This window comes from Pararge aegeria, chromosome 6, assembly GCF_905163445.1.
Source record: "Pararge aegeria chromosome 6, ilParAegt1.1, whole genome shotgun sequence".
Lineage (NCBI taxonomy): Eukaryota > Metazoa > Arthropoda > Insecta > Lepidoptera > Nymphalidae > Pararge > Pararge aegeria.
Window position 1 is genome coordinate 17,913,762 of NC_053185.1, and position 22,303 is coordinate 17,936,064.

General features: G+C 35.7%; 1 protein-coding gene across 1 annotated transcript in view; it reads right to left on the reverse strand.

Annotated features, from left to right (window-relative positions):
- The window catches only part of LOC120624256, a 524,392-nt gene that overhangs the window by 353,900 nt on the left and 148,189 nt on the right, over nucleotides 1–22,303 (reverse strand). Inside the window, exon 3 of the mRNA XM_039890704.1 lies at nucleotides 13,911–14,021. Within this exon, the coding sequence (XP_039746638.1) occupies nucleotides 13,911–14,021 (111 nt within the window). The remainder of the gene's footprint in view (nucleotides 1–13,910; nucleotides 14,022–22,303) is intronic.

Consider the following 22,303-nt stretch of genomic DNA (forward strand, 5'->3'; position numbering starts at 1 on the left):
TATTTCAAGAAGATATCTGCCGATATACAGACGTGTCATTTTAAGATATAACGTTTCATTCTGAAATATACCTAATAACTTGAATAAGAAAGCTCAAAGTACGTTAAGAGATGTGCTTGTAGTTAAGCCAGTAAGTATGTAAGAGTGAAAGTAAAGAGAGCCGCAAAACATCCGGCTCGAAGGACCATCTAATCGCATTCGTCACGCGCATTCCTGCGCGCGCGCCGCCTTTGACGCATACCGCGGGTAATTAGAGAGAGGGATTGATTCATTTCCCTTGCTATTTGTTACGGATATTTGCGATATCAAAGAGTAATAATATCCGTGTTATGGTGCCGATGCCGTCTTCCTTGTTTGTTGATAGATATAAGGTCCTTTTAAAGTACTGTAAATGTCTGTTAGAGACGTTGAATAATCGTATTACATCACTCGAATCAAATAGCCTGATGTGAACATTAATGATACCTATACTTAAATCAACTCTGCGTGCACTTTGGTTTTCACATATTTAAACTTGTTTTGACAATAGCCAAGAATTAGGTAGAGGGTTGATCATGGAATGCCTATAGATGATGATATGGTAGCTTCAAGAAAATTACGTGTGTTAAATGACTGTGTTTCTTTATTTGATCTTGATGCGATTTAGCACATGTAAAGCTTTGTGGCCTTTTTGTCTTTTAGCTCGAAAGATACGTGTAGTGCCGATCTCTCATAGCTTCGGATGTGAGCAAGAATAAGAAAAAAGTTCGAAGACATGCATAAACGTCACTTCTAACTTCTTGTTAAAAGCTTCAACAGATTTTGATTTGAAAAGAGACAATTTCGTATTTAAAAACATTAAATGAAAGTATGATTATAATGGACTCCTTGTATAAGACACAAAGTGACGACACACATGACGGCCGACTTGCGCAGTGGGCAGCGGCCCTGCTTTCTGAGTCTAAGGCCGTGGGTTCGATTCCCACAACTGGATAATATTTGTGTGATGAACATGAATGTTTTTCAGTGTCTGGGTGCTTAATATAAGTATTTGAGTATATTATTCATAAACATCAGAATAGCATATAGACTATAATTTAAACAGATATTGTGTAACTTAAACTAGATACTCGTAAATATACAAATAAGTTTCAAGTAAGTCGAAAAAATATGCTATCCGAAGACCGAAAGATATCTTAGCGTGCGCTGCATACATTTTTAGAGAAAATAATCGGTGTTGAGTCGGTTTGGCGCGTTTAGTTTTCGGAGCGGGCTCTGGAGGTAAAAACATCTCACTGGCTTAAGAGTTGTTAATGAGCTGGAACGTAGTCCACATACAGGTCGTCCATTTTTCGCATTCCCCGCACAGTTCACATTTTCTTACTGAAGGACAAAGTGCGTCTAGACGGAGGGAGATAGGAATCTTAATTAGTTCAGAGACACCTTTACAATTCTTATTTATTATATTGAACTCTTGAGCAGTAAATTGCTTATATTTTATTTCGTAAATAATTGATAAATTCATTAAATAAATAAGTATGTATATGTGAATATACTAAGACAATACACACATCGCAAGTTCATTTGAATACTTATTATCCTATTCCGGACTAATAGAAATCCAACAAATCAAAAATAATGAAAATAGGTCTATCCGTTCTCACGTTATAAATGGCTAACACTAACACGACTTTGTTCTATAAATATAGATATAGCATAGTAATATAGAGCCACGACGAAGTAACGACAGAAAGGATAGAGGTATAACAAAAGTAGACCTACTTGAAATGAGTTTTGACTTTCATACTAGAAATTTAAAAACTAATTTAACATAAATGTGTTTAACAGTAATTTAAAATGCCTAAAAAAACATTTTAGTACCATCTGGATGGCGACGTGAGTATTGTCGCAGTATATTTATTTATATATTTATTTATTATTATTGCAGTCCAACAATCTGCGCTGGGCCAAGTAGACTACGGCGTAAACACTTCTCATTCTCATTGAGAGATAAATTTAAAGATTTTAAAATAATAACAGTGTATATCAGTACATATTTGAAAATTTAATGTACGTTCATAAAAACATTTCTAAATTTAAGAAAAAATGTGACTGCAATAATTTAAACATTAGAAGTAAGAATAAACTTACAGTGCAATATACTAGGTTACACAAAATTCATAATTCGTTTAAAGGAAATTGCATAAAATTCTACAGTAAACTACCAATTGAATATGTAAAACAAAACGTACGTACGGTAATATAATGTAATTTAAATAAACACTGATCGAGTTTGAGTAAGTATATACAAAGTACATTGTTGTTGAACTGTCTGTCATGAAGTATTTGCTCGGACCCTCGGCCTCAGGGGGCAAACGTCTCGGCAAACAACGCTCTGCCTTGAGCATACCGCAAAGAAGCAGACGGTAGACTGTTTGAGTTTTGGTTTGACTGTCCAGTTCAGACTGAACTGTTTTCAAGATTGCGTTTACGACACTCGTTAGTGATAGATATCCGTGTAGTATCTATATAAGAAGGATCGAAATGTTAAAATGGAGTTACCAGATTAAAACATTATATAAAAGGACTTCGTTTAAACGTTCCAAAACCTTTTTTTTATACCAAATATTTTTAATCATCGTGAAATATGCCTGAAAAACACCACTTCCATCGTCATTATCGAAGTATGTAAAGTAAAAAATCTGAAATGAACAGTATTGATAGAGGTTTGTGTAGCGATAAGGCCGCGAAATTGTATGCTGTGTTGAGCTGTTTTTCTTATTTTTCTGTACTTTGGTTTTGTCTGCAATAAAAGTGTTTTCATGCATTCATTCATTTATGTATAAAGCAGAGATTAAACAGAAAAATTAAAACTGGCACAGTTTTTTTAATCCTAGCACGAAGTTTTTACTTTATACGTTTCGGGGTTTTTTATCCTATCAACCCATTACCGGCCGACTCCAGGGCACGGGCCTACAATGAGAAGGGGGCTCGGGGTTTTAGAGTCAGAAAAATAATTATTTAACCAAATACTCTACTTTTTATAACTTTCAAGCTAAGCAATACCAGGAGCACAGTAAATGGTAGCAGCTTTAACAATGCGCTTATTTGTGTATGGAAGAAATATTTTGACGGCCGAGTGGCGCAGTGGGCAGCGACCCTGCTTTCTGAGTCCAAGGTCGTGGGTTCGATTCCCACAACTGGAAAATGTTTGTTGAACATGAATGTTTTTCAGTGTCTGGGTGTTTATCTGTATATAATAAGTATTTATGTGTATTAAATTCATAAAAAAAAATATTCATCAGCTATCTCAGTTTCCCTAACACAAGCTACGCTTACTTTGGGGCTAGATGGCGATGTGTGTATGGTCGTAGTATATATATTTATTTATTATTTATTTTAATAATCAAGTATAGCGGGTGGACGGTGGTACAAAAATACCAGGCATACAGAATATGGTGAGGATGTTTTTGTGTTTGCGGCATGAGGTACGGTCACGGAATAGGAAAGGTATAATAACAAAAGAGACAACTTTTTTCAGTGCACAAAGGATTCTAATTTATATACAACATGGAAATTAAAATTACTAAAACTTTAGTTGTTAGCTTTATATTATTTGGGGTCCCCAACCATTTCAGCTTCTAGATAGCACTGGAGCCGCATCATCATTAGCCTTTAACAGTTCACTGCTCGACTAAAAGACTCCCCAAACGGGAGGGTTTGGCCAAAAACACCAAGCTGGGAAGACGAGTAGGTAATCGCAAATTCAAATTCAAAAATGTTTTATTCTTGTAGACCTTATCACAGGCACTTATGAAGCGCTCATACATTTTACATGTTACACTAACGTTCGTGATGGTGATAACTGCATTTGTTAACTTAAAACTAAAGCTAGGAGAGTTCCAAACGCGCCCTGGTCTAAGAAGAGCCCACAACAAACTTAGCCAGGTTTTTTTTTTTTGTTATCAACATCTCACAGTCTAGTTAATGTTGAGCTATGAAGTTAGAACAAAACAAACATACCCAAGCTTTTTTATCATACATGTAATCCTTAATATTATAATAGGATTTTTCTATAAGCTTACGTTTTATATAAACTTTGAACTTATTGCGAGACATCTCAAGGATTTCATCGCAGTCGTATAAGTAGCTCAGTGGACCTGCCCGATATCCTTTATAGGCGCATGACGACCGATTGGTGCAGTAGGCAATGACCCTGCTCTCTGAGTCCGAGGCTGTGGGTTCGATTACCACGTCTGGAAAATGTTTGTGTGATAATCATAAATGTTTTTCAATGTCGGGGTGTTTATCTGTATGTTATAAATATTTACGTATCATCATTATCATCACGTCAACCTTTTACCGGCCTTTTCCAGAGCACGGGTCTTCTCCCACAATGAGGAAAGGTTAAGACCATACGCTGGCCCAGTGCAAAACATTATGTAGAACTCTCAGGCATGCAGGTTTCCTCACGATGTTTTCCTTCACCGTATAAGCAAGTGATATTTTAATTACTTAAAACGCACATAACTGAGAAAAGTTCAAACTCGGACCCATTGCGCTATCATCGCTTCATTATTATTGGTATTTATGTATATTATTCTTTAAAAAAATCTTAGTACACATAACACAAGCTACGCTCGCTTTGGGGCTAGCTGGCGATGTATGTATTGTCTTATTATTTTTTTTATATTCCCTCAGTCGGCTCGTCCAACACCCGCGGAAGGAGAGGGGTGTTACAACTGTATTCTGATCTGAGACAACACGGCAGACTGAAATAGCATTCGGAGGGAATAAAAAGCGTCAAACACCGTAGATTGCTAATAACCGGAAGACGTAGACAAAACAACGAAAACGTTTCCAATCAATTTCACGCCGCAAGCAACTCTCATCGGGGTCTGATGAGCCAGGTGGGAGCGGAAGTTAAAAAATATTCTTTCGTCCTGCTTCATTATTTAAATTTGGAATTATTCTCGATACGTCAGTCCTAATTTTTAAGCACAACTCCCCTTATACTCTTATACTGATATATAAAGCTGAAGAGTTTTTGTGCTTGTTTTGTACTTGAACGAATTGGTCTCAGGAATCTGATCAGAAGGACCGATTTAAAAAAATTATATGAGTATATATATATAGTCACATAGCTCATTAATCGACGAAGGCTATATACTATATATCATTACGCTAAGACTAAAAGCAGCATAGCAGCAATGAAGAATTCAAAATCGGGTTTTTTTTTCTTTTTTGAGCTTCCGCTGCGTGCGCATCTTAAGTGATATGCGAGTGCTGTTTCGGTAAAATCATCAAGGACGAAGTAATTCCCCTTTAAAAGTTCTAAAGTAAATCTGCAACCGCATACTTTACTACCTTTTAAGTTGACCTATACGCGGACGAACTCGCCACGGAGCCGCTAATCTTTTAATAATGAATTTGATGATTGACTATGAAAGCCTAGTAGCTGTAGCATTTACGTCACTGTGAAACATGTAACTACATATTTTTATTGTAAACAAACGAATGAGACCCCTCAATTATCAATAGTATGAAAAGTAAGCATATATAAAATCCTGTTTTAACATGAAGGATTATGTATCAATTATTTAACCTACCTACCTATGTTTCGCGAACCTACATTTGTGGAAAGAGGGTATGGTACCTCCTGCTTTGTGTTTTAGAAAAATTGCCTAGACCTTTATTAGACGAAATTGAAAATAAAAATCTGAAGCAAATCAAAAACAAGTTGAAACGTTATTATATACAGGGTACATACAAAAACTTTCCTACAAGTTCCATTAATTAACATTAAAGTTTTTTTTCTTACTTTAAATAAATAATAAATAAATAAATGAATATACTATGACAATACACATATCGCCATATAGCCCCAAAGTTAGCATAGCTTGTGTTATGGGTACTACGAATAATTATATGAATAATATACATAAATACTTATAATATACTAGCTGTTGCCCGCGACTTCGTCTGCGTTTGAGTTTGTTTTTAAAGTATTCAGTATCGCTAAGCCTTAAATGAGTATAGTAGTATATATATCTATATATATATATATAACACGTGACTGTCAATTAATTATAGACAAATAATTTGCAATAAAATAAAATTGCGACTATAATTAAAGATCCAAGCTATCCTATCTCTTAAGTTGGACCAGACTGCTCACGGTGTGCCAATTTAATTTAAAATCGGTTAAGTAGTTTAGGAGTCCATCGCGGACAAACATCGTGACAGGAGATTTATATATATTAAGATAGATAAACACCCAGAAACTGAAAAACATTCATGTTCATCACACAAACATTGTCCAGTTGTGGAAATCGAACCCACCTTATCTCAGAAAGCAGGGTCGCTGCCCACTGCGCCAATCAGCCGTCAAATAACGGTTGAATGTTTATTAATAAGCTAGTGCAACCTTCTCTAGTACAAAAAAAAACATAATTAAGATTAGTGTAATATTATCGAGATTTAAAAAATAATGTAGTTTTTATTTATAATATACAGGTTCATCAATTCTCTCAATCAATTAATTGGGCGTATGTAACTATTGTGTAACATTGCACGCCAAACTGGCAATACACTGTACCCTAAACCAATATGTAAAACCTTATTAACGTGTATTTTGCAATAAATGATTATTTAGTCTGGATGAAGGTTCAACCTCTCATATACTGTTTTCTTGCCCTAAACTCCTACATACACTTTATGATGTTCTTCCCCCAGAGATCCCCCGTCCTATAAGTGTTCAATGTCTATTAATTCTTGTGTTTAGTCCGTATGTTAAATTCTTATGTAGATACATTAAACGTAACAACATGAAACTGTAAATACACTAGTCTATTAAATACATTTTATGCATAACAGCATATATATTTTTGTCGGTAACAAAAAAAAAAAAAATATGTTAAATAAATGTATTGTGTTGTTTGATAGTAACAATTACTAAAACGCTACCCTGCTATTGTTTTGCGAACTAAAATAGTCTCAAGACAATTCGATCATCCTCCTTTGTGTTTTCTTCAAGCTACTCACCCGATATTGGCGAAGTAAACTTTCCCGTGCAGGCATGACAAAAAGCCATTAACCCAAAGAAGAAGAAGAACCTTATTGACAAGTATTTTGCAATAAATTATTATTATTATAAAAACTACTCGGATAACGAATTAATGAATAAATACATTTTTATTGTACAAAATACACCATAAATTAGTGTCATCTGCATATCGTCTGCGTAAGGTACAGGGATCATTTGTGGGATTGAGTATACGCTTTTATAATATGATTCTTAAGGTGATTTTGGACCTGCCAATGCACAAGTTTAAAGAATTTGTTAAAACACATTTATTACAGCGAGGTTACTATACAATTGATGAATTTTTTAATGACAAGGTTGCTTGGAAGCATCCGGCTCCGCTTTCAGCTCTCACAAGATAGAAAAATGAATGTTAAAATGCAAAATGTAAATTGTTGATGTTGGAAAAGAGCAACTGCTGAGTTTCTTGCCGGCTTCTTCTCGGTAGAATCTGCCTTCCGAACCGGTGGTAGAATCACTACAAACAGACAGACTTGACGTTTCAAAAGTGCTTATATTAGGCCTACTTGAAATAAATGAATTTTGAATTTTGAATTTTTTATAGACAGAAATATAATAAGCAAACAAGAATAAGTTAGCAAGTTATATAGATTTTGGAGGGTACAAAAAAAATCGTCTAATAAAAGTGTAATCGACTCACTCGGCTAATAATCAGACGTATGCGAAACAATGAAAACGCATCCAATCAATTTTGCGCCACAGCCATCTCCCATCGGGTTTGATCAGCCAGACGAGTTGGCAGATAAAAACAATTCGCGATGTTTTAAATTTTTTATTGTTGCGGCTTATTTTCGATTCAACACTCCGTTGGAAACGGTACGCACAAATAAATATAAACTTTCGCATGCAAATTTTTTTGTGGGAGCCGCGTATGAAAATTAAAAATTTATTAGCGTGTGTTTTTATTACCAATTTAAGTTAACTTGTTATCATTTTTAGACAAAATTCGGCACAATTGAAATTTATTTGTATTTTAATGAATTTACTGAAAGTGTTTACAAAATAAAGTTGAAATACAAATATAATATTTTTTTTTATTTTCTATCGATTCACTTTGAAAAAGCGGAATTATTATTAGCGGAATTAGCATCTAGTGTTTCCATTGAAATGGTTTTGCATTCTCTGTGTAATTTATATAATATGATTAGGAACATTATTTTTATTTATGTAAGATCGCTGGTAGGCGCAATAAATAAATAATATTTTCACAATCTTATATTTTTAATATTATATTTCTTGATATATTTTGGTCAACATTTTTCACCGCATTGTAGACGTCAATGACAAATCCAATAGGGCGGATAATATTGACTTAATCATGCTTTTAATAGTATATGAATGCAATGAATAAATAATAAGCACGATTTGCTCCGCGAAAACCTAGAAAATCAGTACGGTGCAATCTTTAACGTCTTCGATCATTATACTCCATAACAAATAAGTATTTAAAACTTATGTATAAGTTGATAAGAACAGACGTTCATATTTACTTACAAAATATATTATAAACATTATTTGCTAGCATTATTTGTATGTATCTGTCGGTATTACTCTTTGTGTCTGCATTCTTTGATCGCTTACGCCTATGAGGGGTAGGTTGGTACCTCTCCCTAGACACCAGAGTTATTAATTAATAGAAGCCAAATATTGACAAGTGAAGATCGTTTTACGTAAAGCTTCATGTTAGACATATTCCTAATAAAATTATTATAATAATAATAATAATAATAAATCTTTATTTGGAACAGTTACAATAGCACTTAAAATACTAGCAAGGGTGGCACTGCAACAGTAAAAACTGTGCTGCATGTACCACCGCCCACCTCCAAGTTATAGTACAGTATTTATACAAATGTTCCACTAGATTTAGTGTGTGTGGTGTGTTTTTGTGTGTGTGTGTGTGTTTATATTATAAATACGTATTACAAGATGGCTAGGGATGTCGTATATTTGTTAGGGAGACATAGGGGTTTTTTGGCCATGCTCTAATAAACAGATCAACACTGCGCAAGGCATGCAAGGAATACGACCGTACCGCCTTGTTTCTATCATCTTGAAGGGTTTCATATACAGCATTCGTTCATATCAACCCATTACCGGGCCACAGGGTAAACAGGGCAAAGTTCCTCAACGAGAAAGGTTGAGACCGTATACCTGGCCCAAGTGCGGATTGGTGGACCTTTGAGAACGTTAAGGAGAACTCTCAGGGATGCAGGTTTCCTCACGATGTTTTCCTTGAACATTGAAGCAAGTGATATTTTAACTGCTTAAAACGTAATAACTTAGAAAATTAATTCTGATATTTGAAGTCTGCTCACTGAAAGTGTTAAGACTTATGTGCCAGCAACCGCGTCCTTCCGACGTCTGCTTTGCAACGGAAAAAAAATTGCTGTAGTAGGTACTCCGGACGAGATCTGACTCAAAAAGCTACTCATACAATTGTTTATATTATAATTCGAGATAACTGTTTTTATATATAAAAGTAATTTGTAGAGATTAGAAGGGAATATGGTTTCAGATCTATTTAAGAGGCGAAATCCGGACTAGCTCAAAAACTTTACTATTACTAAAACGAAGCGTTTTGCTTCTTCCTTTCTGATCCGCACCGCAAAGGCCTGGAATGCCCTCCCATATTCCGTCTTCCCCGATACCTATAATCTGGGTACCTCGAAATCAAGATTGAATAGGCATCTTCTAGGCAAGCGCGTGTTAGGAAATAGGGAATTACAGCACTTTATCTATAATAAACCAGATGATTATATTAAATATATCAACAAATCATAGTTTGTATACTCATTGATAATGTATTGAAAAAAGAATAATGGACTTTAGTAGACTGTCAAAGAAAGGTATAGGATCTATGGCGGGATACGCGAGTTGGACAAGATCGATTGTCGGTCCGGTTGCTTTATTTTACTCCTCGGGAAGACAGGGTTATACAAGTGCGGACCCATGACACTGCTCTAATACAGGTTGGTGGGCTTTAATGATATCTTTTATAAAATTCATACCTTAATGGTAAGGAAGAATAATAATCATGAGAATAAAAGATTACTGCTAAGAAACTAGGTATTTAGCTTCAATAATACTGTTAATTAATGAAAGATCTAAGTGCCATCCTGAACATTGTGGGTATTATGTTAAATATCTGAATAACATGGTCCTCCCACCTCTATATATTTTTAGCACGCGCTTCATCTTAGGCTGCATCATCACTTACCATCAGGTGTGATTGCAGTCAAGCATTTGTCTATATGGTAAAAAAAAAAAAACTATTTTACCGCAGGTAGTATTTTTTATCATAATTTTAGAAAATCAAATAACTATTTGTATTATATAGTAAAATAGTTTAAAGAGAATATAGAGAATAAGGTTTAGAAGGCCAAAATACAAATCTCTTGAACTTCGATAACGTCTTGGTATCTCCTCTGGTGCTGTAGATTTTGTTTAATGGCGGTAAATACTTTAAATAAGAATACGCCAGCTTGATTACTCACTACTTATATCCTCATATCAACGCATTACCGGCCCACTTCAGGGCACGGGTCACCTCCCACAATGAGAAGGGGTTAGGTCTGTAGTCCACCACGCTGGTGCAGTGCGGTTTGGTGGACTCCACATACCTTAGAGAACATTATGGAGAAGAAGCCAGTGATATTTTAATTCCTTACAATACATAACTTAGAAAAGTTAGAGGTGCATGCTGGGATTCGAACTCGGTACCCGAAAGTGAAGTCAAGCGCCTACCCACTGGGCTATCACCACTTCTATATATTTAACTATCACAGCGCACTACTTATATATATATACAGTGTAAACTCTTTATAACGAAACTCGAGGGACTGAGCATTTTTTGTCGTTATAGAGAGTTATCGTTATATGGAGTGAACAAAAAAAAACCAAATTAATAAGAATTTTTAATACAAGAATTTTTAATTGTATGTATGTCTTAGATAATAAATGCTTATACATATAAATTATTGTTTACACATATAGTCTGATAATTTCGTCTGACGTTTTTTGCTATGCCAGTACTTGTTTTGTATTATTTTATGTATCCTATTCATATCTAGATATGTGGTGGAATCGTCTTGATTAAACAACAAAAAATTTTCTACCAACTTAGCGGCATCTAGGGCTTGTTGAATTGTTGGTGGTGATTCGGCTTTGTCCACTTGATCGTCTTCTTCATCTTGATTATCGGGTGTTTCCTGACTTTTTGACACTAAATCAAGAATTTGTTCATCTGTAAGTGTACCAGTTGTGGCTACATCCTCATCTATATTTTCGTACGATTGTAGATCTTCGTTAAAATTGTTTGGTACGTTGAACTGGCTTATCCATTCACTCAGTGGTAGATTGTCTTCACTGTTAAATTGGTTCGTTTCTTGGCTACTACATAATCCAGCATGTCGAAAAGAATGTTGGATAGTGGCCGCTGTTACCTCTTGCCAGGCTTTTGATATGAAGTTCACTGCTTGTAGCATGTTGATCGAGACCTTGCCGTCAGTTTCTATCATATCCATCAACATTTTCCGTCTATAGTGGCCCTTTAGGGATTTAATTACACTCTGATCCATTGGTTGTAAAATACTGGTTGTATTAGCTGGGAAAAATGCTAACTCTATGTTTCGAAGATTAGATATGATTGGGTGAGCAGGACAATTGTCTACTAGAAGCAAGATTTTCCGTGATTTTAATTCAGCATCCCATTTTCTCACTTCCTCTTCAAAAATCTGCGATGTCATCCAAGCTGACTTGTTTGCTTTGTACGTAACTGGCAACTGTTTTATGTTCTTGAAACACCGAGGGTTTTTCGATTTGCCTATAACTAAAAGCTTTAATTAAAAGCTTAAAAAAAATTAAAAGCTTTCTTTATTCTGTGCCACTCATATTGGCAGCCACTAGAACTGTAATGCGCTCTTTTGACAGTTTTCCTCCAACACATTTTTCCCCTTTGAATTTTAAAGTTTTGTCGGGAGTCAACTTGAAAAAAAGGCCAGTTTCATCTGCATTAAAAATGTCTTCTGAGTATTTCATCTTTAAATTAGGCCACACTGTACTAATCCAATTGTTAGTCACATTCATATCGACATCCCGCGCCTCTCCGTTCATTTTACCGTACGTAATTTGATGACGGTGCTTAAATTTTCCGAGCCAACCTTCAGATGCTTTAAAGTCAATTATGCCAAGTTGGTTGGCAAACTTTTCAGCCTTAGCTTTTACAATTGGCCCCGAGATGGGTACATTATTCTGGCGCTGATTGTTAAACCACGACAACATTGCCTGATCTAAGTCTTCGAATTTTGGCTTTCTTAATTTTTTAGACAAGTTTCCTTCCAGCGCCGCCTGTTGAATTGTTTTTTGGTTTTTCCAAATGGTAGCAACAGTGGATTGACTTAGTTCAAAACGCCTTCCAACGTCACTTTTCTTTTCTCCCTTTTCAATCGCACGTATCACACAAATTTTTTCGTCAACACTAATCGCTTTCCGTTTACTGGCCATGTTAACAGTTTCAAAGTAGGTTTACGACTGATAATACGATAGGTACCCAGTATGCTTGGTCGAAGACCATCACTTCCGAGAAAACAATGCGTCATACTGCACGTGTACAAGGCAATTAAGGATAACAAAAGCTAGACCGACCTCGGATGTTTCGGAGCTTCAAAGTCTTTTGTTACCTGATAACATAACATAAACAATAATACCGATAATAAATATTTACTGTCTACAAATATGAACACATTTCTTCGTAATAGAGAATGGCGTATCGCTATAAAGAGTGTTTCAATATGTGAGTTTTAACGCAAACCAACCAACTTGGGCTCACTCCAACGTTATAGGGAGTTTATCGTTATAAAGGATAACGTTATAAAGAGTTTACACTGTATATATATATGTCATGTGTGTGTGTGTGTATGTCACTGAACTCCTCCTAAACGGCTGACCCGATTTGAATGAATTTTTTGGTCTGCGTTTAGGTGGCACCCTGGATGGTTAAGATTCACAAATCACCCCGACAGACGGCGCTGGGTTCCGCTAGTATAAATATATAAGTATCTCTGAAAATATTGGTGTGTTCTATAGGTAAACCTATACAAAGTCGGTAAACACGGCGCCGCATAATTGTTTCAATTTGAAAGGAGATATTAAACAATGGGACAAGGATTATAACCCCGTCCTCCCTTACTGTTCCCTACCCCTAAGTACCCCCTGATTTCGGTAAACAAAGAATCAATCAAGCACTCATACTTTGAAAATATCTCCCGTAGAATATCCTATAAAGCAAACAGTTTTAATGCAGATACTCAATCCCCTTTAAATCTTTAGGATTAATGAATTGTTCATAAGAAAATTAGTTTGCGGTATTATTCGCGGGGAATTTGGTATCCTAAAGATTTTTGCAACGACAGGATTGGTTTTTTAATTTGGACATATTAACAAGGCAAATAAAAAGATTACAAATATCATAGAATTAAGAATATACAGAAGCCTCATTCAGCCATTATTGCATGCAGTGCATTGTGACCAAAGAGAGTGAAAACGCCCCGCGCACGGCTCACTTATACCCGCGGAATTTTGATAGCTCACAAACTTTTTACCATTTTCCCATTGTTTAGAACATCAGATGTAAAATAATTACTGTCAATTGCTAAATGGAATGAAGTCACTAACCACCTGTGAAAAAACTCTACTAATGTGGAGTGGTTTTTGATGCTTCAATATTAGACGTGTGCACGGTTTCTGTACGTTCTTAACTCTGTGTTAGTTATATAATTTAGTAAGTACCAGTAGTGCATTAAGTTGATTATTATACTACTCTCACCTTGATAAGTTTGTTTTGTAGTTTGGTGACGGCCATACGCTCACGCTGCGTACGCCTCTTCTCTTCTTCTAATTGATCCTCTAACTGCTTGATGCGCTTTTCTAGAAGTTCCTAGAACAAAGAAAGAATTTTTATTAAGTTTTTGCTGTCAAAATGGATTCATGTTCTACCCGTTGCTGCGATTGGGATGTGAGTGCACAAATGTATTTTCACCTCTCTTTCTCAAAAAGCCCTTTAACTGGCAAAAGAACTTGCGTCCTTTAAAAAAACCCTTCAAAGTGTCCGTTGACTTTCAGACGAAGGGCTCCAACACTAAGTTGCAAAAAAAAAAACAAAAAATAATAATAAATATACTACGACAAAACACACGTCGCTATCTAGCCCCAAAGTAAGCGTAGCTTGTGTTATGGGTACTAAGATGACTGATGAATATTTTCATGAATTATATACATAAATAATTATAATGTACAGATGAACACCCACTGAAAAACATTCATGTTCATTACACAAATATTTTCCATACGCGAGAAACGTACCTACGTTATAGAACAACACGTTACTAGTATTTGTTGTTTTAGCTGCAATAAAAATACACTTAATGTAAAAATTTAAACTCTCGAGTATCTATGAGATACATTATACGAACCCTAAAAAGTACTGTCATTCATAAATCGCGAAATTAACTTACAACTTCTAACTATTTAAAAGTTAATTTATTTTCACTAGCATAAAAACAATCATCATTCAACTTGTTCAAGTTAATATAGGTACCGCGGAAATTGTTTGATCAGTGCAAGCCGGATGTTACGTCATTTATCCAGCGTCAGGCGCCGGAAATACTTCCCCGTCTGTGTCGGATATTAGGTAATTTTTTATCTCTAATAGTTTAACTACTTCAGATATTTTACCGCTTAATTTTATACCTACGGAGGAGCAAATTTGTTTTGTAGGTATATGTTTCCTAGTAGATAACAATTTACTTGAAAAACTACAAGGCTTTCATTTCGAAGATCTGTCTGAAGTTTCAACTACTAGGACACCAAAAGAGAGAATCCCTTAGAAGATGGCAATTACCTTGCCTTAGATTTGGTATCTAAGTTATATGATTTTAGCAATTAAATAATAAAACAAATAAATAAACTAGAACAATACACACATCGCCATCTAGCCCCAAAGTAAGCGTAGCTTGTGTTATGGGTACTAAGATCACTGATATTTTAATGAATAATATGCATAAATATTTGTAATATACTTATAAACAACCAGACACTGAAAAAAAAAATGTTCATCACACAAACATTTTCCAGTTGTGGGAATCGAACCCACGGCCTTGGACTCAGAAAGCAGGGTTGTTGCCCACTGCACCAATTGGCCGAAAAGGGCAAGAATTTTATATTATATTTTATTATCTTGGGAGCCGCTGGACCCAAGCGGCACAAGACCGTGGTATTTGGCACTCCCTACAAAGGACCTGTGCAGCAGTGGACATCAATTGGTTGACATGATGAAGATGATAATGATTTATATTAATGTATGGACTACCTATATCGAATTAAGAATATACAGAAACCGTGTACAAGGCTTATATTGAAGCATCAAAAACCACTCCACTTTAGAATGGTTTTTGAGCTAAATTTTGTGAGCTAGCCTCATTCCGCGGGTGTAAAGTGAGACGTTCGTGGGGCGTTTTCACAGTTTTTAAACACGGAACGATACACTGCATACAATAATGGCTGAATGAGGGTTCTGTATTTCCTTAATTCCATGACTACCAGAAATATATGTAGTTTAATAAACCAATTGTTCGATAGATTGTTTGTAAAAAATGTATGTTTTAGCGTTGTAATTTTTTGTTGATTCCAATGAAAAAATGGTGAAAATACTCGTCACAGCTACGTCACGAAACGCTACGTGGAAAATTCATCACGTAGAAAGAAAACCAAAGGAAGGATTTATCGTAGATTGTAAAGACACTTTAAAAACATTTTTAATCCAAATCATTATCCGCGTTATATTTCCCATAAATTTTAATATTTATATGAAATCCCATTAACATACAAACGATGGCATATAAATAATTGCTGGCCCTACTTCCTAACGGCTCATTACCGAAGGGCGACGATTCCGAACCGACTGTCTCGAACAATAGCTAGATTTCCCTTCAATATCTTTAAAATGCAAAAACAGGGGATTTTGTACCTTATGTAATTGGTATAGAGATGTCGGCTAGACTGTTTTGTATAATGTTTGGATGAAGACAAAGAGAGTGATAAATATTAGGCATAGATTAAGGAAGTAGGAGATGTACATGTTTTTTGTTTTGGGAATGAATTTAGGCTTACAACTATCGATTAAACAAACAGTATTTATTTAAAATAACATTTATATATGACATATTAGGAATACAATTCGGAAACAAGATTAATAATAATATTATTTAAGCAATTTAAGGAATCCAGGCATTCCTATTGTAATTTTTATAACCGTAGTTTGTGAAGTGAAAAGTGTCATTCTTTTTAACTGAAATGCTAACTTAGTTCATTGAAAATAATAATTTTCAACGAACTTTAGAAGATAAAATTCAAGTTTAATCACCTAACAACAAATAAGGTGTACCTATTTATTTAGTAATCAAAGGACGGAGGTCGAAGAAGTCTCAAGAAGAAGAAGAAACACTCTGTTGCACGTATAACATACAGGCAAAGAAACAATAAGGAGTATACAGTACACAATGTAGACATGCAAAGGCGGCCTTATTGCTGCAAGAAATCTCTTACAGGCAACCTTTGTAGAAAGCCTTACAGCAACAGAACGGGATAGTGCCAAGAGTGTTGATAGATTTACATAAACACCAAAATGTAAAAATACAAATACGTATACGTATAATTTAAATACTAATTTAATATACGTAATATATAAATATAAAACATACATTATAAAATATAAATATATAACAAATATAATATATATACGTAGATTTGAACACACAATTTAAAAGAAAGAAATATATAGAATCTACTTCAAATTCCATCACTCAAAGAGAGTCCTTCAGACGAATATATATTCGTCGAAGGAACGAATATATATTCACTCCGCAGGCAATTTAACTAGGCAACCTATCCGCGATATGTTAATGAGTATGTTATCTATTTCTTATCCTTTAAAAATAACTTTATAATAAATTTCATATTACGGATCTTAGACTTTATGCAGCGCGGACGCACTTTGAGTTGGTACTCGCTACGTGATCAGACATATTACGTTGTATCGGTCTGCGTAAAACCACACCCTGGAATGTGGAGACATCGAGTGGTGCTGCTCTGCCTTTCGGATCCCACGAGAATATATACTGTGCCGGTGAACAGTGCTGGTCGCTTAAAGATAGGTCGCGGATGTGCTTGAATTAGCGCACGGTTTGACATTCCTTGCGCCACCTAAGTCTAACGCGTTGAAGTTTAAATTCTAAATTCATCTAACCTTTAAAGTCCACTCGCTTGCTTTTTGAAGATAGACAATAACGGCAATTTCGACTCCAACAAGTATTATGTAATATTTTAGTCTTTGCCATATCAGCCGCGACCTCTGGCGCCGCAGGACGCATGCGTTATAAATAATAGCTCCGTGGTGCAGAGGGGGTGAAATCTTTTGGAAATATCACCAAATTAATGGCCATACTTATTGGAAATTGATATACGAGATATTCTCACTTCCCTTTGTCATATTTCAGAAGACTGCATCCGAACGTACAAAAATGCCAGTCTTCTAATAAAAACTATTGATATTTATTTAAATATATTTTAGAATCTTACTAAAACACGCAGCAAAATCAAATGTTTACTTCTCGTATTATTCTTAAAAAAGTAAACGTTCACTCATTAAATTTCACTCAATAAATATGAGGGTGCAAATATTGGTGACCTTTTTTTACTTTATTTACTAACAGTTTAATCATCACAGAAGGCATATTTTTATAATTTTTATTAGTGTTTTTACCTACACTTGGGGGAAATATCAATTTTTATATCAAAAAATTTCGGAACCCACAGGATTTGAACCTGCGACTCTCTGGCAATCGCGGCCTGAGCGGTTTCTCCAATTAAGCTACAGCTCTCCTAACGTCGATGCCGAAATCAGTATATGCCTTGCACATCAGTCTTATAGCGACTGTAACGTCATCATCTAGTAGGAAACGTTGCAATTTCGATATACTTTTTCAAAGGTCCATATTACAATGAGACACGTTTGAAACAAGAGATGACACATTGCTTTTTTTATAATTTTTATTAGTGTCTTTACCTAAACTTGGAGGAATTATTTTTTTTTATAAATTTAAAATGCATATAAAAAAATTGGATTAGCGCTCAGGCCGCGATTGCCATAGAGTCGCAGGTTCAAATCCTGTCGGTTCCGAAATTTTTTATATGCATTTTTATTTATAAAAATTTGTTATTGTTTTTTTTTTTATTAATAGCGGGCAAACGAGCAAGTAGGTCACCTGATGATAAGTAATCACCGCCGCCCATAAACATCCGCAGCACCAGAGGAGCCACCGATGCGTTGCCGGCTTTAAAATGAAATGAAATAATTTATAAGCACATTAACAAAGTTCTTTTAGTTCATACCAATGATAAATCCTTACAAACGCCCACTGTCACCAGCACCATGTCCCCGGAACAAATAATATGCCTATATCTTTGTTTTGCTGTCAGTCTGTCCATTTGTCTTCTTTCCGTGACGAAGGCTGCCTATTGTACCCGCTTGACAAATTGGCTACGGTTCCAATGTATCAATTATTTCCTGGGATTCCGACACATCCTTCCCACAGGGCTTTATCATATAGTCCCCAAATTCTAACGTAGTGATTGTACCATCTAACCTCTCAGCAATTAAACTTTAATCATCTTCATCATCATATCAAGCCATTACCCCACTAAAGGGCACGGGTCTCCTCCCACAATGAGAAAGATCATAAGGCCGTACCACCACTTTGGTGGTGATTGGTGGACTTCACACACCGTTGAGAACATTATGGAGAACTCTCAGGTTTGATGGTTTCCTCACGATGTTTTCCTTCACAGTTGAGGCAAAGTTAGAGGTTTGGCTTCGAACTCGCCCGACCCGTAAGTGAATTCGAAGTCCTACCCACTTCAATGAAACTTTAATACTTATTATTTACATCATTACAAAAGGCCCGATGTACTAAGTCCCATTTAAAGAGCGCCATCTGTTGAAAGTAACCCGAATTCCAATACAAAGTGAGCAGTGCGTTTTCGCTGATTATGGACACAATGCACTTCACGCAATAATAGCTGAACGAGGTTTCCGTATGTTTTTAATTCTATAGTCGTTTGGTATCTTACTGTGGGGTAATGTTGCTATTATTAGAACTATTTTTGTTTTGTAGAAGATGGCTGAGTGATTTATGTCTTAAAAAAATCAAAGTCTTTAATAAACATAAGCTTTATAGGATAAATGAGTACAGTTTTTTTAGGTTTCTACGCGACATCGTTACGGAATTCTAGATCGCTTAGCGGCACGTCTTTGTCTCTAGGGTGGTAACTAGCTACGGCGGAAGCCTCCCACCAGACCAGAGCAGAGAAAATTCAGAAATTTTAAATTCCTTTCCCCCCCGGGATTCGAACTTGGTACCTCTAACTGAAAACCACAGCACTTACCTCTGCGCCAGAGAAGCCGTCATAAAGTATTCACAGCCAGACATCAAACATCTCAAACACTCGCTAATTACACGCCGTGTACGAATTAAAAGCACTCGTCCCACGTCACCGTCCCATGAATGCTTGACAATGCCCAACGGTACCGTGACCACACTCTAACAACGAGCAAGATTAACCCGGACGAATTTAACTGAGGCCCCGTGAAACCTTACCGAAAAAGTGTATGGGATAAGCGATAAGCGGAAGCACAATTCATAATTCGAAATTCAAATATTTTTTTTTATTCCGCGGAAACACAATTCATAATTCGAAATTCAAATATTTTGTTTGTTTCCGTTCCAAGTTAGCCCTTGACTGCAATCTACTGGTGAGTTATGATGCAGTCTAAGGTGTTAACGAACTAAACTGTTAGAGATATGGCAGTTATATTAAATCCGTACACCTAATCGGTTTCTACGCGACATTGTACCGGAACGCTAGATCGCCGGGACCTCTAACTTAAAACCCATTTCCCACTGCTCCGTAAACACACTCACTTGTGCATCTTTTGATAAAAAAAAAACAGGCTGGTGACATTTGTATTCTGATTTGCAATCACCACACAGCACAGCTTAAATTTTTTTTTTTTTTAACACACTCGAGCTATTAATTTTATTAAGTTTACCAACTTGTTGAGTTATTGAACATTAAGTCTAATTTGCTATGGTCCACGATAATCAGGAAAATTTGCAGATACGTAATACGTGAAATGCAATTCAGAAAGCCCAGAACCAGATTTTAAGTCGATAACTGATTTATGTAGCTGCGCAGAATCAGAGCATATATTCTTATAAAGAATAAAATGATCTTGCTTTTCCATGATTGCAATCATATTTTGTAAGCCTTTACTAAAAGTTACGCTCTTGTGTTGAGCTTCAACTTGTAGTTTATGTTTAGAAAATCGGGTGTGCAAAGATTGTGATAATAACCTCGACCATACGCTCCTTATAATCGCTATCGCCTGTGACTTAAACGTTTGCAAATTCGAAGTCACCCTCTTTCATCCATCATTAGCCGACAAAGGCTAATCTAACGTGGAGAGCACTTCATCACCGGAGATCGAAACGATAATTAACGCGAGATTACAACTCCGAAACATAATATAGGATCCTATAAATTACCTATAAATAGATTTTAGGTTATTTATAGGAAGATTTTTGACGACCTCCCTGGCATAGCGGTGAGCGCTGTAAATTTAAGTAAGAGGTCCCGGTTCGATTTCCGGCAGGGGCAATTTGGGTATTAATGATATCTGAATTTTCTCTCGTCTGGTCCGGTGGGAGGCTTTGGCCGTGTCTAGTTACCAACCTACCGACAAAGACGTGCCGCTAAGCGATTAAGTGTTCCGACGCAATGTCGTGTGGAAACCTATTAGGGGTGTAACTACCATACTCCCTAAAAGGTTAGGCCGCTACCATCTTAGATTTGCATCATCACTTACCACCAGGTGAGATTGAAGTCAAGGGCTTACTTGTAGTGGAATAAAACATAGCCGAGGTATCACATCATCGGGGTATTAAGAAGCTATGGCATATATAGATAAATCCTGAAAACATTACTCTCTTTTTAGGGACAATCGAGTAATAAAATCCAACAATTTCACTTAGCAAATTTCAATGTTGAAAAAGTTTTCCATTTATTTCTTTGTAAGCAGTCCTTCTGTCCCTTATTTTCCATTTGGCCATTGGGCGTGTCAGGGTCTGATTGATGTGTTTTTCCAACCCTTCCGATGGCTCTACAGGGCTCACTCGATTGTTGTTAATAGCGAAATAAGGTCTAAAGGGAAATAATGATACCTTCACACGACTAAATCTATTGTTGATCTGCTTAGTAGTACAGATTAATAGTACCTACATAGGTAAATTAAAAAAAAAATTACAGCCGTCTGTATGTAAAAATTTTTACATATGAAAATGGCCACCCAGCGGTCTTATTTTTTCCAAAAATTTTGACCGGCTATGTCTAAATCGGGATGCTAGAAATGAAATGAAAATGAATATACATTTTTCATTTTATTTTTTTTATAAATGAAAATGTAAAATGTATATTCTTTGGCTACTTAATGAATTTAAGTAGCCAAAGAATATACAAACACACGTTAATGACATTAGCAGTTAAGCATTGTGATAAATCCAGAAATGGCCGCACTAAGTCGCCCCGCCCGATTTACAGTCAATCTCATTCGCTATCTGATGAAATCTAAATTTGTATTTTTTTTTCTATATGCCTAGATGTCATATTACCATTGCAGCCTAATTAGTTAAATACTTTGTGTGTTGCAAATTGCGCGGTGGGACGTAAAGTAATATCGTTTCAGTCAACCATTCGAGAAGTTTTTAAGTACCATTCGAGATACAGCGTCACGTGAATCTACATATGTTTAGAAGGCAATACCATTTCTGACAAGACTGATTTCAGTCATTAAATTTGTACAGTGTGTAGTACTAATTTTAAAATATTATGTTCTTGTAAGATAAAGTGCTTCCTAGCGTCATTATTGAACGGATCTTTTTCTTTAGTAGATTTTATTATCTGTTTGCTTTACTCCGTTTTCTGTAACATATTTGTTCCAAGCAATCAAGCCGTCTTTGCGCATATACATGCTTACATTATATTGTGTTAACCTTGTTTTCTTTCATTATATATAGACTTTATCTACCTATCTAAGTATCTATTTAA